Source organism: Grus americana, chromosome 3 (assembly GCF_028858705.1).
Source record: "Grus americana isolate bGruAme1 chromosome 3, bGruAme1.mat, whole genome shotgun sequence".
Taxonomy (NCBI): domain Eukaryota; kingdom Metazoa; phylum Chordata; class Aves; order Gruiformes; family Gruidae; genus Grus; species Grus americana.
Window position 1 is genome coordinate 11,172,627 of NC_072854.1, and position 15,223 is coordinate 11,187,849.

The following is a 15,223-nucleotide window of genomic DNA, read 5'->3' on the forward strand; positions in this document are numbered from 1 at the left end:
TGCGTCTTAAATGGTGGAGCAACCTCTGACGCCGTACATGTAAGAAGGCAGCACTTGGATTTATACATATTATTTCTAATTAAGACATGTATCTGGCAGCACCTTCCATTTTCAGTGGGACTAATCAAGTATGATTATTATCCACTCACAAATGGGGACTTTGACTCACAAAGAAGTAAAGCATTGTTGCAGGCTAGAACTCACCTCTTCTGTTTACCCTCTTACCACATATCCTCTTAGCACATAACATACAATATTAGTAATTTAATCCGAGGAATTAATGCAAAAGAATAGGAAAAGGTTTTAAGTGAATTAAACCCTCTAGGGTACTAGCCGAATTTCAGCAAAAGCCGTGGGACATTGGCAGTATCTCAAAGCAGGCCACTGCGGGCTCTACTAAGGAGACACCTACTCCAGATTTTTCTTGGAAGAAAGGGGTGTGGCTGCACAACGCAGGTTTTCCCGTAAGGCTTTGGCTGCCTGCTCGGAGGCCGAGCACCGCCTCTCCGCCCTGGCCAACCTCCACCAACACGACGTTGGGGAGCAGGCGGCCAAGCAAACACGGCCAGAATCCTGTCCCCCTGGCATGCGCCATGCCAGGCGGTACCAGCCCTGAGGGGGCTGTGGCGGGAGAAGCAGGCACCGTCCCCTCTGTCCGCCATGTTGGGGCGGAGCCCACCGTGGGCCCGGCGGGCATCGGACCTCGCCTCAGGTGAGCCCCGCCCCGCCGCCGCAGGTGAACGAGAGGGCGTTGCACTCCGGGCAGCTGTGATTGGTCCGCGAAGCCGCCAATCACTTGTTGCTGCGGCAACGCGTACGCCCTCCCGCAGGCACACCCCCGCGCCCCCGCTGTCGGCGCCTGATTCGGCGGAGCGGCGGTGACGCGCGCGCGGGGGTTTTACGGCCCGCAGCTGGAGGAGAAGTGGCTGGAGAGAGCGAGCGACGGGCCTAGAGACGGGAGGTCGGTGTCGCCGCTGCCGCTGCTACTACTACAATGACGTTCAAGCGAAGCCGGGACCGTTTCTATAGTACCCGCTGTTGCGGCTGCTGCCATGTGCGGACCGGCACCATTATCCTGGGCACCTGGTACATGGTGAGACACCGGCGTGGGGGGCAGCCGGCGCCGCTGAGGGGGCGGTGATTTGGGTTGGGCGCAGCGCGCATGCGGAGAGTTCGGCCGTTGCCCAGCCTGGGAACGGTGGGCGCAGAGCGGGCAGCGCGCATGCGCCGCCGGTGGGCTCGGGCGGGGGCTCTAGGGGGGGCTGTGGCGGCGGGCGCAGCGGGGCTCCCCCTCCCCTCGCCTGGGGAGTTGTTCCCGTTCGGGAGTCACCTGTCGCGGCGCCAGCCGTGGCGATTGTCCCCTGTGCTGCTCCCTGCGGGGGAACCTGGACGGGTTTCTTGTAGTCACGCGCCGTGGTTCGAGTCTCCCTTCTTTCCTGGGGGCCGTTTCGGGCTTGCCAAGCCCAGTTAGTTGTCACTTGGCGGCCTCCCTTGTTGGGGTTAGAAAAATAAACTGAAGGGAAAGTTCAGGGCGTTTTAACCTGGTCTCTGAGGGGTTGCGTTACTCTTCTCTTTCTTAGATTGGAGGGGTAGGGACTTTTATATGTTTCAAACAGACTGAATGTGTCCCTGGTAAGAGAGGAGAAACTAACACGTGGAGGGACTGAAATTTGGGGTATGCTGTGAATAGGAGAAGATACGATTCCTCTGAGAAGAACGAGAGGGTCTTCAAAACGAACATGGCTTCTGCTTGTTGAAGAGCTTGGTGGAAAGGGAAGTTCTTGGTTATCTGTCTCTCTGTGTTCTCAACACAATGGTTGAGGAGCTGTAGAAAGAGGTTTACTTTCCAAAATGCCTCTAGTTTTCTGATTGGTGGGTGCTGCTTCTCTGAGAGAGTGAGCTGTGGTGGCGAACCTGAGTAAAGATAGTATTGCACTAGAGTAATGAAAGTAGAAATGTGAAAACAGTATCAGCAAGTTAAGGCCTGGAGCCTTAACTTCCCATAGCTCCCTTAAAAGGGACCTGAGTTCCCCTTTATTGACGTCATTTCCTTATCTTTCCTTCCCCTTACCCTCATGGGCAGTACAAATGTGAGGGTAGTTTAAAAATGTTGCATCACAGCTTTTCTATTCTCCTGAAGCTGTAACCAAAGCCTTTATTCTCCTTTACTCTTCCCCAGATTGTAAAAATAGAGAACGTTGAATTTTTATGCCTTGATGTGCCTTGGGGTTGGAACTAGATGATTTTTGAGGTCCCTTCCAAACCAAACCATTCCGTGATGTGAAGGAGCCACGCACAGAAACTGCTTTTACAGGCACGAGGATTTAAGTTTGGAGACTTTATGGTTTATCTTCAGCAACTGTGGGGAAATGCTTTATTTTTTTTTTCATCTTGGTCCTTCCATTGACAAAAAAATGTGCAGGCAAACAGTAGAATGGCAGGAGATAGGAACAGAAGAAAAAGTAAGGTGGGGGGTGTGGAAGTGTAGCAACACTCTAGGAAAGGGATATCTTTTCTTTTTCAAAAAGAAAAAATATCTTAGTGATGATTAAGTTCTACTATTAGTTCATGTCAAATAGAAAAGTAAGGTCCATTGCAGTATTGAACATTGGACTTGTTTTTGGAAACCTGCAAAACTTCTAAAAGTTTTAGTCTATCCTGATCAGAGGAGGTCAAGAATATGCTTCTAGTACCTCAATAAAAGCATAAATTGTTAACAGTAAGGAGGCATTCCCCCTTGTTAGGGACAAACACACCTTACTGCCTTGGCAGCTTTTGTTTCTTGTTTGCAGGAGCATCTAGAAACCTAGGCACTTGGTGGGGGTGGTGAGCAGGGATGTGCTTTCCCTGGCCACAGACCCAGAAGTACTTTAAATTTCTACCTCTTGTGCTGTGCTTCTGTTTCATCTTGTTGCCTGGATGCAGCATCTCTTCCTCCTTTCTGAATCTGTGCAAATATCTTAGTGCTTATGGATGGTGAAAAGTTTGCTGGTCATTAATGAGGCCGCTAGCTTCAGAGGTGGAGTGGTGTCTGAGGCAAAGTGTTCCTTTGATCTCGTGTAACTGCAATGGATTCAGGCTGCTAAAGGGAAAAATATAGTCGAGTTCTGGGTGGCAGGGTGCATGCGAAGTACTTCATAGCTGTGTTTTTCTATAAACTGTATCAAGCACTTTGTTAAAAATTTTCAATGCATAGTTTATCCAGTTCTTCCTAGCTATCAGCTGAGAAAAGGTGATAACTCTCTGAAGTCTGACAACTGTTAGCTGTTTGTGCTGAAATAAAGCCTTACCATGAAGTAAGATGGTCTTGCCTTATGCTTTAAATTGGAATTCGACTATAATTCATACCTTTTCAAGGCAAAGTACAGTTTGGACAGTGAAAATTAAACTTATCTTTCTGCTGACAAAAATTAAATGCCCTAGGGTATGTCAGATTGTTTAGACATGCTAATTAATGCACCATTTAAGTATGTCACTAACTTCAGTCTTTCAGACAGTTGCTTGTGACAAGTGTTTGTAAATCAATTTAATAATCTGTGCTTATAAGTTACAGTGGGACAAATAGTTATAACTTTGTGTGGAGTGTGTTTGTGTTTTGGTTGGGTTTGCTGGGGTTTTTTTGTGAGGGAGGTAGCTTTTTGGCGGGAGAGAATGCTTAGTTCAACAATAGCTTTGTGTTACTGAAAATCTTGGTCAGCCTCTATTTACTGGATACACTGTGTTCCCGTGCTGTGCAGTCCTGAAGGAATTTGATACCAAACATAAAATGGAGTCTCACAGCAATCTACTCCAGATGTTTTAGTAAGATAAGAGTTTTGGCTATTTAATACATGTGCGTTATTCTTATGTAACAATTTCTTTAGGCATTTTCATGTTCCTTGCTTATTTGTAACCTTTTAAATCTTGTATCTAATTAACTTATCTCCTCACTAAAACAGTTATAGAACTGTCCTTGTTGTGTACTTCTGTGAGTCTAGAGAGAACAAGGCTGTTATCTTCTAAAATGTCTGCTGCTGATGCTGTGTTATCAAACTGTGTCTTTTAAGCATGCTTTGGTCTGTATGCTGCTACTGTTTCTGATAAATAGATAAAACTGTATTTGCAAAAAGATGAGTTAAGAATATTTCTAGCAGACTTGTACTTGAGTTCCAGGACTAAAGTAGTTTGGTTTACTCTGCAACACCCACTACTGTTCTGTGTAGGAAGGAAAAAGTAACCTCCTATTCCTAGCTCCCTAATTGCAAATGTGTGGCTTTGAAGTTTTGTTTCTTCCTGTAAACTTTCTTATTAGGGAGAACGCTTTCCAGAAGCCGGAAGTGTGAACACTTCACTAGCAGAAATCAGATCAGAGTTCCATAAACAGTCTAAAAGTAATAGCATTGTTTTGGAGGGAGTGGCTGTTTCATTCTGGCAGCAATCTTCAGCAATGGAGTCAAAATGATGCAATTGCTACTGGTTAGCAGGAGGGTCAGGATGATCTCTGGAGTTTGTTCACTGAACAAGACTTCTAGAAAAGTAAAGGAATGTAACTGGTCTCAATCTAATCTTGACGGTGCTAGAAGCTCTGAAATAACCTATTTAAAATAATTTTTTCAGGTTTTTATTATTTCAGTATAATTTAAAAAAAATCCAAAACAAAACCCCCCATCTTGGTTTGTTTCTTCAGGAACATGTTTAAGGAAAAATACTGGAGAAGTGAGAGGAAGATGAAAAAGTGTAGTAGTGCAAGGCAATTTCCCTCTTCTTTCCAACTCAAAGGGAAACAAGCAACTCATAAGTAGGAATTCTTGTTTCTGTCCAAGACTTAGTTACTCAGAGTGCTTGGGGAAACCTAGTCTGCATGTTCAGGCCTCCAGAGAGATGAAGCACTTGCATCATTAGGCATTAAATGTATACCATGGAGATAAAACTTAATAATTGAAAAGCTAATGCTTGTTGTAGTCTCAGCAGTCTTTAGAGTTCTGATTATATGGGGAGCTAATATTTCTGTTATCAGTATGTAATAAATGCTGACTTTGTACTTTAATACCAGCTATTAGATTTCTTAAATTTATATAAGCTACACCAAATTTCTGTTAAGCTCAGTTATCCCAATTATAAGAAGTGTGTCTCTTAATACTACTACAAACTAAATTAAGGTTTTTTAATCTTAATGGAACCATTTTTAAATAAGAATATGAACATGCATTTTGTAATTTTTTTTTATTATTGTTTTTTTACTTCCTAACAAAAAAGACCAGGATGGGGACTGCTGGAATTTCTGAGGTGTTACCTCAGAACGGTGCACTGTCCACCGAGTGCTGGCTTGTCAGGGTTGGTGGGGGTTTCTAGGTGGTGGTGGTTTTAATCTTCAGATTACACTGAGGCTTACCTGTGCTATGTTTTTTCTGACTCCTTCTCCATGTAGACCATTTGTGAACATATTTTATTTGCAGTGAGTATATTCTTTCAAGCTTTGATGATGCCTTGCGATCCAAACCATGTTCTTGCTGCCAGTCACACTGACTATCGAGTTGAAACAAGCCTTGTGATCTTGCTGTTACCAAGCTTCTGTGAAAGAAGAACGGTAGTAGTTAAAATACAGGCTCTGGCTGTGTGCTTAAAAGGACTAATTTGGAGTTGTTGGTAACTCTTTACTGAAAGCCGTATGTTGAATATGAGGAATTGCTCAGTGCTGTGATATGATTCACAAATAGCAGTAATGGAGTACTGGGAACCCTGGGGTGTAAATTGGCAGAGGCCTGGGTTTGTTGTTTGGATTTTGTAAGTTAGTATTTTTATTGTGATACTGATCCTAACTGATTGGATTTTGAATGACTCTCTTTAGTTTCCTGTTTTCCTTGCAAGCCATTTCAGGTTGAGAAAATAAAGCTTTAATACTTTGGACTGCGCTTGGTAACTAGTGAAATTACTAGGGACTTCTGTATGCTAAATTAGGACCATGGATAGGATGAAAATATAAAAAGTGACAGATGTAGAATCACAGTCTCACGATTCCAAGGCATTCAAGTTCTTCAGTACTTCTATATTAATTCCAGTGCTGCTTGCTCTTTATCTTGAGGCAGATAGCCTGTCATGGCAGTTAAACTCAGTATTGAAGTAATACTGTATTTTGTCCTGAACTTTATCACTTTTTAAGTTAAATTGATGACACTGTATAAACAATAAATGATTAAGTTATAATTTAACATGTGTCTCTGTGTTTTATGAAGTAGAAGTCAATGTTTCAAGAGATCTGAACCTTGACATAGGCTTTTTAAAACAAATACAGAGCAGGAAATTATTTTCCAAAGTATAGGTTGATACTCCTGGGTCACTTGCAGAGAGAAGGAAATAGAAGGCTTGAAAATACATTGAGAGCAGAAAGCCAGAGTAGAGAAGGATGAGACAGGAGTGGTGAGAGATTATAGTATTCTATACATTTGAACAATGGTGAAGCGAAATAAAAGGTTTAGACAAGTGGCAGATGAAACACTTGACAGTTTGCCCTGTAGGAAGTGTCTTGCAAGGGGGAAAACATGCTCATTTCAAGGCTAGAGATCTTGGTGGCTAAACTTAGTTCTTTACTGCCAGCTGTACTAGTTATTATCTTTACATCCCAAGGCATAAAATGGATGATAAAAGTGGCTGACAGCTGGAATTTCTAAGAAGTTTGCATAATACATGATAGCTTTTCTACGAAATGATCAGCTTTGATTTCACTAAAGGGTTCTTTTTAGCCGAAAGTTTAAGGAAGCTTATCACCTTAATATCTCTAAACCCTAGGGGGAGAAAAAACAACCAACCAAAAACCAAAACAAACAAACAAACACCAAAACCAACAGAACACCTTAAAAAAGAAAAGAAGCTTGTAGGAACTGTGAATCTTAAAAGCTAAAACTCCTTTTAAATGTTCAAAAGCTATTTCTTTACTGAAAACTTCAGTTATTGTGCATTGACTTGCCACTTTTACTATCATCGACTCCTTGAACCAGGCCAGTAAAAGAAGAAATATCTGGCAAATATACTTAAGTTATGAGAAACTGCAAACCAGTTTGTTTTTTTCTTTTGAGGCTAATTCTAAAAGATCCTGCCAGTGGTGGTGACAGTACTGAATACTGATTGGGAAACAACTGCAGCTTGAAAATACCATCATGACTTTTTTTTTGTTATGCAGCCTTTTTCTTTGGCATGTCTCTTTAGATATTAGTAACAGAAACTATGCCCCTGTAAATCTTGAATAGGTTATAAATGCTGTGACGGCAATTTTGCAGAGGCTTAAGCTACTTCTGACTCTTGGAGCTCTTAGTGTCACTGAAAGCATTTCTGGTATGTACCAAAACGGGGAACAGAAGTAGTCTTTAATGGCAGTGTTAAGTGAGGAGAAGGACTGGTAAGCACATAGCCAATGCTGAATGTTTACATATTTTGGGGTTCAATCTTTGTGAGACGTCTTTAGCTGTGTGTAGTCTTTCTGATAAGGACTGATGAGGTTTTAATCAGCGACCTAGGAAGGGGAGGGAGCGAGCGAGCCAGTTCTCCCCTGCTTGTATTAAAACATGGGAGAAACCAAGCAGCAAGCTATGTTTGAGGATTAGAGCTGCAGTTTTTTCTAATGCTCCAGTATTTACTGTGTGATGCTTGCACATCCCCTTGTACTGGTTGCCCCCCAGCACTATCTGAAAGAGTAGGGTGCAGTACCTTATTTGTGCATTAAATTAATCCTGTCTTTCAATTTGTTGTAGAAAGCAGAAACTCTTTCCAAATGTTCCTCATTGTGTCTGTTGTTGTATGTTCTCTTTCCTGGCCTCTTTTAACTGTTTTCAGTTTTTGTGTTTACAAATCTGTGCCTTCATCATGCAGCATCAGTTTAATAATGTTATTTGAATCCTTACAAACCCTATCCATCCTCTTAATGAATCACAACTAAATAACTTTGCAAATTAAAACTAGCAAGTGTCCAGTTGTCTTCTAGGGGGTTTTTTTGGTAGTAGTTTAACTAAATGAGCTTGAAATTTAATCATAAGTTCGGTGCTCTTTTTTTTCTTCCACATATAGGCAAAGCAAAGAGTTTATTTCTAACTGAAATAAAAGATTCATTAGTGTGTCCTTAAAAAATCCTAACTGTTGCAGTGTAAATAACCTGTAACTGTGATCTTTCTCAGGTGGTGAACTTGCTGATGGGTATCTTGTTGACAGTAGAAGTGACTCATCCAAATATAGTGCCAACTGTTGATATCCAGTATGAAGTCATTGGGAATTACTATGCTTCTGAGAGAATGGCTGGTAGGTGTATAACTCTGCATGCTGTAGTTTCTAATCAAACAGCAGTATCATGGTGTGTTTGCCTTATGCTTGTGTGTAGTGTATGTATACAGCTCTTTAAATATGGTTGTCTTGTTTTCTGAATTTCTCTTTACTTATTCTGGGGTTGAGGTCTTCTACAAGAATTAAAAAAAAACCTTACATGGAATATTATTTTTGTTTCATATTATTCCTAAGCATCTCAGACAATAAGATTTCTAAAGACTTCTTAGCCTTTTAATGCTTTGAGTGTTGAAGTACATGTGGAACACCTAACTCACTTTCTCCATAAACATTTACTGTCCTTGCTGTGCCAGTACAACAAAAAGCAGAATACTATTTTTACAGATTTTTTTGCAATTTTTGGTGATCCTTGTAGATTTAAGGAAAGAGCTTACAGCTATTGTGTGGGAGTTTTTACTAAGAGGAAAACCATGCCATTTTTCTTAGAACAGTGGAAGAATTGGCACGCCAAGTACTTGAGTGAAAGCAAAGTATTTATCTAAAAAATTTGACATGCAGAAGAAACAGAAGACAAGCATCATGAGCAGAATTAAACCTACTTCCACTCTTATAGATGAAGTGTATGATGTATACAAGTGTAATCGGTGTCAAACTTCTGTCTGTAATGACCAAGTTTCTTAATTGTAGTATGACACATTAGCTTGTGCGCATGCTTTGTTTTTCTTGGTTTAAAGTGTGTAGAAATATGTTGAGTGTGGCACTTCTAAAGTGTCTTGTCTAAGTCTGTTGTATTAAACTAAAATTTGGGGAGGGTCAGATCCAGTCTGGAGTGAAGATAAATAGTACAGCACAAATCTGGATTTTGAGAGTTCTGTTTTACAGTCTTTGTATTAGTTCTTTGTGACCTGAGTTGAGGATCTTTAATTTCTGACCTGTGACTGTAAGTCATGCTTGTTAGTAATGAAATGAGAGTGGGAACAAGGACCAAATACTTCATAAAGCCAAGATATTAAGTAAAATTACAGCAGATATCTGTAAAATGTCATGTTTTGTAATAAATGTTGGTAGCCTTAAGCTTGTATAACTGAGAGATGCTTCTGAAGGTGCTTTTTCCACTTGCTAGTGTAAAATGGCTATCACATGCTTTTGACTTAAAGATTCTTGTTTTACCATGTTGGAATATGGGCTAGAGGGTTTTGTGTGCGTGAAGGGGTATTACAGTTTTGATTGTGCATGTGGGTGTTGTGAGTAACAAATCCTCAGAAGAAAACCATGCTTATTTGTTATTGCAGAGTACTTAGGGTTCTCTGATCAGTGCAATGCATTTCGGGCATAGGAGGACCTCCTTCTTGATGCCATCTGCATGTGTAGATATTATTACCTTGTACTGAATTGCATACATAAGTGCCTCTACAGTGTATCTTTTCGAATCAGTTGCAGACTGGAAAGTTAAGATTCTCAGATCATCTGTTTCAAGTCTGGGAACCGCAACAGTTTGGCTTGGGTATTCCTGAAAACATTAGCTTACCACATCTATAGACTCATCTATAGACCAGCTCAAGCTGGTTTCTTTCTCTACATCTGAAAATGTAAACTGTGCTTGCTGTATGAGAACAAGTATAATCCAACTCGTGGAAAGCATTTGTGCTTCTGTCATCAGTAAGTGTGATGCACAAGGAGAATCTTTATCATTCAGTTTCCATGAGTGTCCTGGATTCTGCTGCCGTTTGGCTTCTGCTCAGCTGCCTTTTCTTGTAAATAAGGGGATACCTTCCACACAGTGATTTCCTGTTTTCCTCAGTGTTACTGAAGGAGCAGTGCTGCTCCCACTGCCAATGACCAAATTACATAATCAAACCATTTTAAAGTGTAAAGGTTGGTACTGTGTTATCTTCACTTAAGATTCTTTCCAGTTGTAAAGTTAATCACCCACATACTTTTAGCACTGACATATATTGCGATTCAGTGTCATTATGTTGCATTACTATCAAACTATGTCAGGCTTCTAATTGGTGTGTCTGAGGTTATTCAGGCTTTCGATTATGGCACAGGGATTTTTCTAAATGCGTGCTGGTTTTCTTGAACCAGATCTTTTTCCATTAGGAGAGGTCTGAGTTACTTCTGCTGCTGCACAGATGAAACAGTTGAGTCAGAACAGATCATAGTAATGATAAAGCTTGTATACCTGTCAGCTGCAGGGTGACAACTTCAGGAAATGACTGATGCTATTCTTTTGCTTTTAATGCAGAAAATGCCTGTGTTCTATTTGCTATCTCCCTCCTCATGTTCACAATCAGTGCAATGATGGTGTACGGTGCAATCGCTGTAAGTATACTTATAGTACATGGTTTTAAGCTTGCTACTTGAATCTCTAATGAAATACCTTACAGGCTGCTGCTTTTTTTTTTTTCCCCCCTCTTAGCATCGTGTAGGCTGGCTGATCCCATTTTTCTGTTACCAACTCTTTGACTTTGTGCTCAGTTGTCTGGTCGCCATCAGTTCTCTAACCTACTTGCCCAGAATCAAGGATTACCTGGATCAGTTGGTAAGTGTTTATTCAGCTCAAGTTGATATTTTAAGTTTGAAATTAAACTTTGGCTTAATTAGATAAGTGACTGAGCTATAATTACCTTCCTGTGGATACAAAAGAAGAATTCAGGCTGCAGCAGCCATAGGGGATGGCTGCTAGGGTGGTTGTGAGAATCAGAGCTTATCAGAGGTGGAAGGGTCAAAGGTGTCATTGCTCCCTAAAAGGAAAGTCAGGGAGAGTAAAGAAAGAATTGTGATGGAGTTGTTGGTTTAAACTGTCTCTGCTATGTTTACACTTGAAACAAAGATGTTCCTAATGCTTTAAGTGATGTGGTTCTGTGGCAGGTTTGCTACTGCAAATGTAAAAGGCGTTGACCCCTGTTTGGTGGGGGAGGGAAAGAAGTGTATAGGTAAAGATTCATATGGTGTAGGGTTCTACAGCATTATGGGATGGAATCAGAGATTCTGAGGGGTCCTTTTTATGTTCTATATGACTCTTCTCATTTTGCAACAGTAGCTGCTAAGGAAACTAATGGCGTTATCACTAACACTGCCTGTGTTTTAACTGCAAGAAGTCTCAATGGATAGATACGCTGTCAGTTGACCGGGATCACAAGCTCTTTCTGGCTGGTGTTTTTGGATCTGTTCAAGTAGATGTAAAAAGACCCCAAAAACCAAAACGAACCAACAACCTTTTAAAAAGGACATTCAAAATAATAGATCGGTGTTGGAGAGAGGCATTGTTACTGTGGTCAGGGAAAGAGAAGAGTCTGAAATTTGCAGAAGCTTTTTGTTTTGGCTCTCCTGAAGCTTGGGGGCAACTTTTTTCCTTTCTGATCTCTGCACATACATGTTACTTCTTGGACTGACAGGAGGTAATTAATACTAAGTCATTAAAGAGTTATCAAGTAGAGGACCGTAAGTACAAACACTGTATACATACAAAATCTGTATTAGCATGAGACCGAGGAAGCGACTATGGACACAGAAAGTACGAGGCTTCTGTATATGTAGCCCTCTTCTGTTGTGACCTATTATTGCAGGATAAATTCTGTGCTTTGTGGGAGGATAAAGAAGAAATTAGTGAGAAATGGAACTTTTTTTTTGTTTCTGGGGGAGTAGTTTATGCAAGAGTTTTTCTCTTGATGTGGAGTCTGGATATCCTTCTGTCATATTTGTGACTGTGCAGTGTTCATGCTTATCTACTCTCTTTCTTTCCCTTCCCTATTTTTTTTAACTAGCCGGATTTCCCTTACAAAGATGATCTCCTTGCCTTGGACTCCAGCTGTCTCTTGTTTATTGTTCTGGTGGTGTTTGCTTTATTTATCATTTTAAAGGTAAGTTAAAACTTAAGCATACGTCTGTTTCATGAGTTACTGTATTAAGATGCTATCAATCTAAGTTAATTCTCAGTGCTGAATTAAGAACTCGGCAGACTTCCTGATGCTGAGTTAAGAACTTTGAGCGGAATTGTTAAGATGTTCAATTATGGTGTGACTTAAGTCTCATATTTTGTGTACTGCTGTCTTTAGCTAACTTACTTGTTTGTATGCAGTGGGATATATTTATGCAGCTCCGCCCTTTCCAAGTAGGAATGTGCATAGACTTCAAATACCATCTTTTTGCATATGTGGAGATAAACTTAATGTTTGTAATTAAGCTTGTAGTGAAGCAGTATTGGCTTACTGCATACAAGTTTTCTAAACAAAACTTTTAAAATCTCTCACTGTGCCTAACAAACCAAGGTGTGTGTTCTGGTCGGAAGATGATGGAGGAGGAAATGCATAGGTTAATTCAGAGCTGCATGTTTCTTCCTACTGAAGGGTGATATTACTAGTTACATTCTTTTTGATGATCTAAAGACAGAGGCATTCATTTGAATTACAAAAGCTTATGCCAACAAAGCATATTAGAGAAATGAGTTGATAATATACATTGGCCATGACAATATTCCTTTATTGCGTTCGGACTGAATTTAAGGAAAAAATGAAGTCATGAAAAAGAATTTTACTTATTTTCTATACTTTCTCTAGGAGGAAAGTCTGACTGGGGGGACTGGAAGCCTAATACAGTAGATATTTTTGTATTGATTGGGAAATTTAGTACCTTGTGTATAACCACACTTGCCAATGAAAAATTCAGAGATACTAATGTTATACAGATAATAATAAAATCTAATCCTTCTCAAAGTATGTCTTTATACAGCAGTTAATGTTGACTTAAAAGTCCAGGCTACTTTGCTCTACCATCTTCTCCTTGCCACCCCAGTTGTGTGTTCATGCCCCCTCCTTCACACTGGTAGTTGGACAAATAGTAATGCTAACTCAGGGATGAGTGGGATTGTCCTGTTCGCCTCTCCTCCTCCTCCTCCTGCTGGCAAATTTGGACCGAGATCCACAGAAGCATAGGCCAGTTGGGGATTAACTTGATCAGCACTGCTGAGGCAGATAGAGAGATTAGTTGAATGGATCTGTGAATTCTTTTGCTAAAACCTGTGTGGTTCATACTCTGTGTCACTATGGTAGCAAAGCTAAATGGGGAACAACATAGGTTTGTGGCTAAATCTGTGAAACAGCAATCATTCCTCAGATATGTATTGGCTAAGTTGATTTATGCTCCTTTTTGTCCTATGAATGTAATCCAGCATCTAATTTCTCAATCAGCTAATGCATATGAGGCCTTCAAAAAGGGAAATCTCTCTTCTTTCAGGCATATCTAATAAATTGTGTATGGAACTGCTATAAATATATCAGCAACAGAAATTTGCCAGAGATAGCTGTGTACCCTGCTTTTGAAGCTCCTCCACAGGTAAAATCTTTTTGACATAAAAGGAATCAGCATCATTTAATTCTGAAGTAGAACACCACTATATCCATCTATGTTTACAAAGATGGGAAAGATTAAAAAAATTAAAGCAGCTAAAGTTACAGTGGGTTATATCTTAGTTACATTCTTATAGTGCATAAAATAGGAGGTTTTGTAGAGGAAAGTCTGTGTTTTTCTTGTAGTAGAGCGAAGCTTTCTGATTGCACCAGTCCAAACCTTCCTTGCTGCTCTGCAAAGCCAAGAGACGGTGGGGCAGAATGAATGACCTGGGGTTGGGTTCAGCAGAGCAGTAAATTATTATTGCACCTTCTTTCACTTCCTTATTAGCTTACTAGAAACAGCAGTAAGTTCTTCTTTAAAAACATTTGCCTGCAACAGAGGATTAAGTTGCTGATGGGGCGTGTAGGTTTTTGTTCTGTTTATTTTTTTTCCTAAACATTCTGCATTAATCTCTTCAAAATGTTTTCTTTTTAGTATGTTCTGCCAACCTATGAAATGGCAGTGAAGATGCCTGAGAAGGAACCTCCACCTCCCTACATACCTGCCTGAAGCAATTTTTATGTTCATTAACATCCGTACCAGCTTCCTGGGGGTTTTGTCTTTTAATCTTGCAAAACTGCTTAAGTAATAGAAATATTCAGGGCTTTAGGAGCAAACTGTTCTGTTTAAAATATGTTTGATATAAACTTACTAAGCAAAAGACATCTGGGAGTGATTTTTGTTTGCTTTAATTTTTGTTCTCCTTCATGCTCTTAAACATTTTATTGCCTTAGGGCCTTACACTGCAAGAACTTATGCATGTGACTAACTTGTGGCTTTTAATAATACCAACCGAGCCAATCTATGATTGAAGTTAGCTACAATTATAAGTGTCTGCAGGATCGTGCCCTTAATTTATATTAATTTTTTTGTAAAGTAGTTCATAAAGACAATCTGATCGTGCAGCAAAATGACAGTTTGCCTTTATCCATTTTTTGGAGGGGGAGGGGGTTTGAATGTGGTATATACGTGACTTTTTTTTTTACTTTGCACTTTTCTCATATGTTATCTTACCTTTATTGTGTTTTTTTGTTATCCTATGTCTTGAAACATATTTTTCAGGAAGAAGGGAGGGTGGCACAGGAGTTGTATTACAATGCGCTGTGAATGCAAGAAAACAAATAGAAATGTGGAAGATGGTTGCATGCTTCTAATCTTATATGTATTTTCCTCTTTGTGATAAATGATAGTTAAATAAATCTTTTACGAAACATTTACTAGTAGCCTTGGTTGATCTGTTTGGGTTTTTGTTGTTTTTTAAGTGCTTCAGTGTACTGCAGATAGTCCCCCGTACCTGCAGCTTAGCGAACACTGGCTTCCTACAGGTTGTTCAGTGGTTGACCTGGGTTCTTCAGCAAAAGTCCCCCTGTGGGTGGAGAACATGAATTCCCTTTAATGTGTAAGCTTGTATTGCAGCCTTCACAGTTCAAGTACTTGGTTGTCTTCTGTTTGTCTGGTTGCTACTTGTGTGTGAGCTGGGAAAGGGAATCGTACTGGAGGCTTCTAGCCCTTGGGGCAAATTTGATGTCTGATGAGCTCAGGTGTTAAGAGCAGGGCAGACACCCAGTAGGACTAGAAAAGT

At 40.4% G+C, this 15,223-nt stretch overlaps 1 protein-coding gene across 1 annotated transcript; it reads left to right on the forward strand.

Annotated features, from left to right (window-relative positions):
* Positions 1-856: 856 nt before the first annotated feature.
* On the forward strand, positions 857-14,858 carry LAPTM4A (lysosomal protein transmembrane 4 alpha). The gene is made up of 7 exons (XM_054821166.1): positions 857-1,093; positions 8,145-8,265; positions 10,496-10,572; positions 10,670-10,792; positions 12,018-12,113; positions 13,486-13,584; positions 14,077-14,858. The coding sequence occupies exons 1-7, from the start codon at positions 995-997 to the stop codon at positions 14,149-14,151; spliced, it is 690 nt and encodes a 229-aa protein (XP_054677141.1). The 5' UTR covers positions 857-994; the 3' UTR covers positions 14,152-14,858.
* Positions 14,859-15,223: the final 365 nt, after the last annotated feature.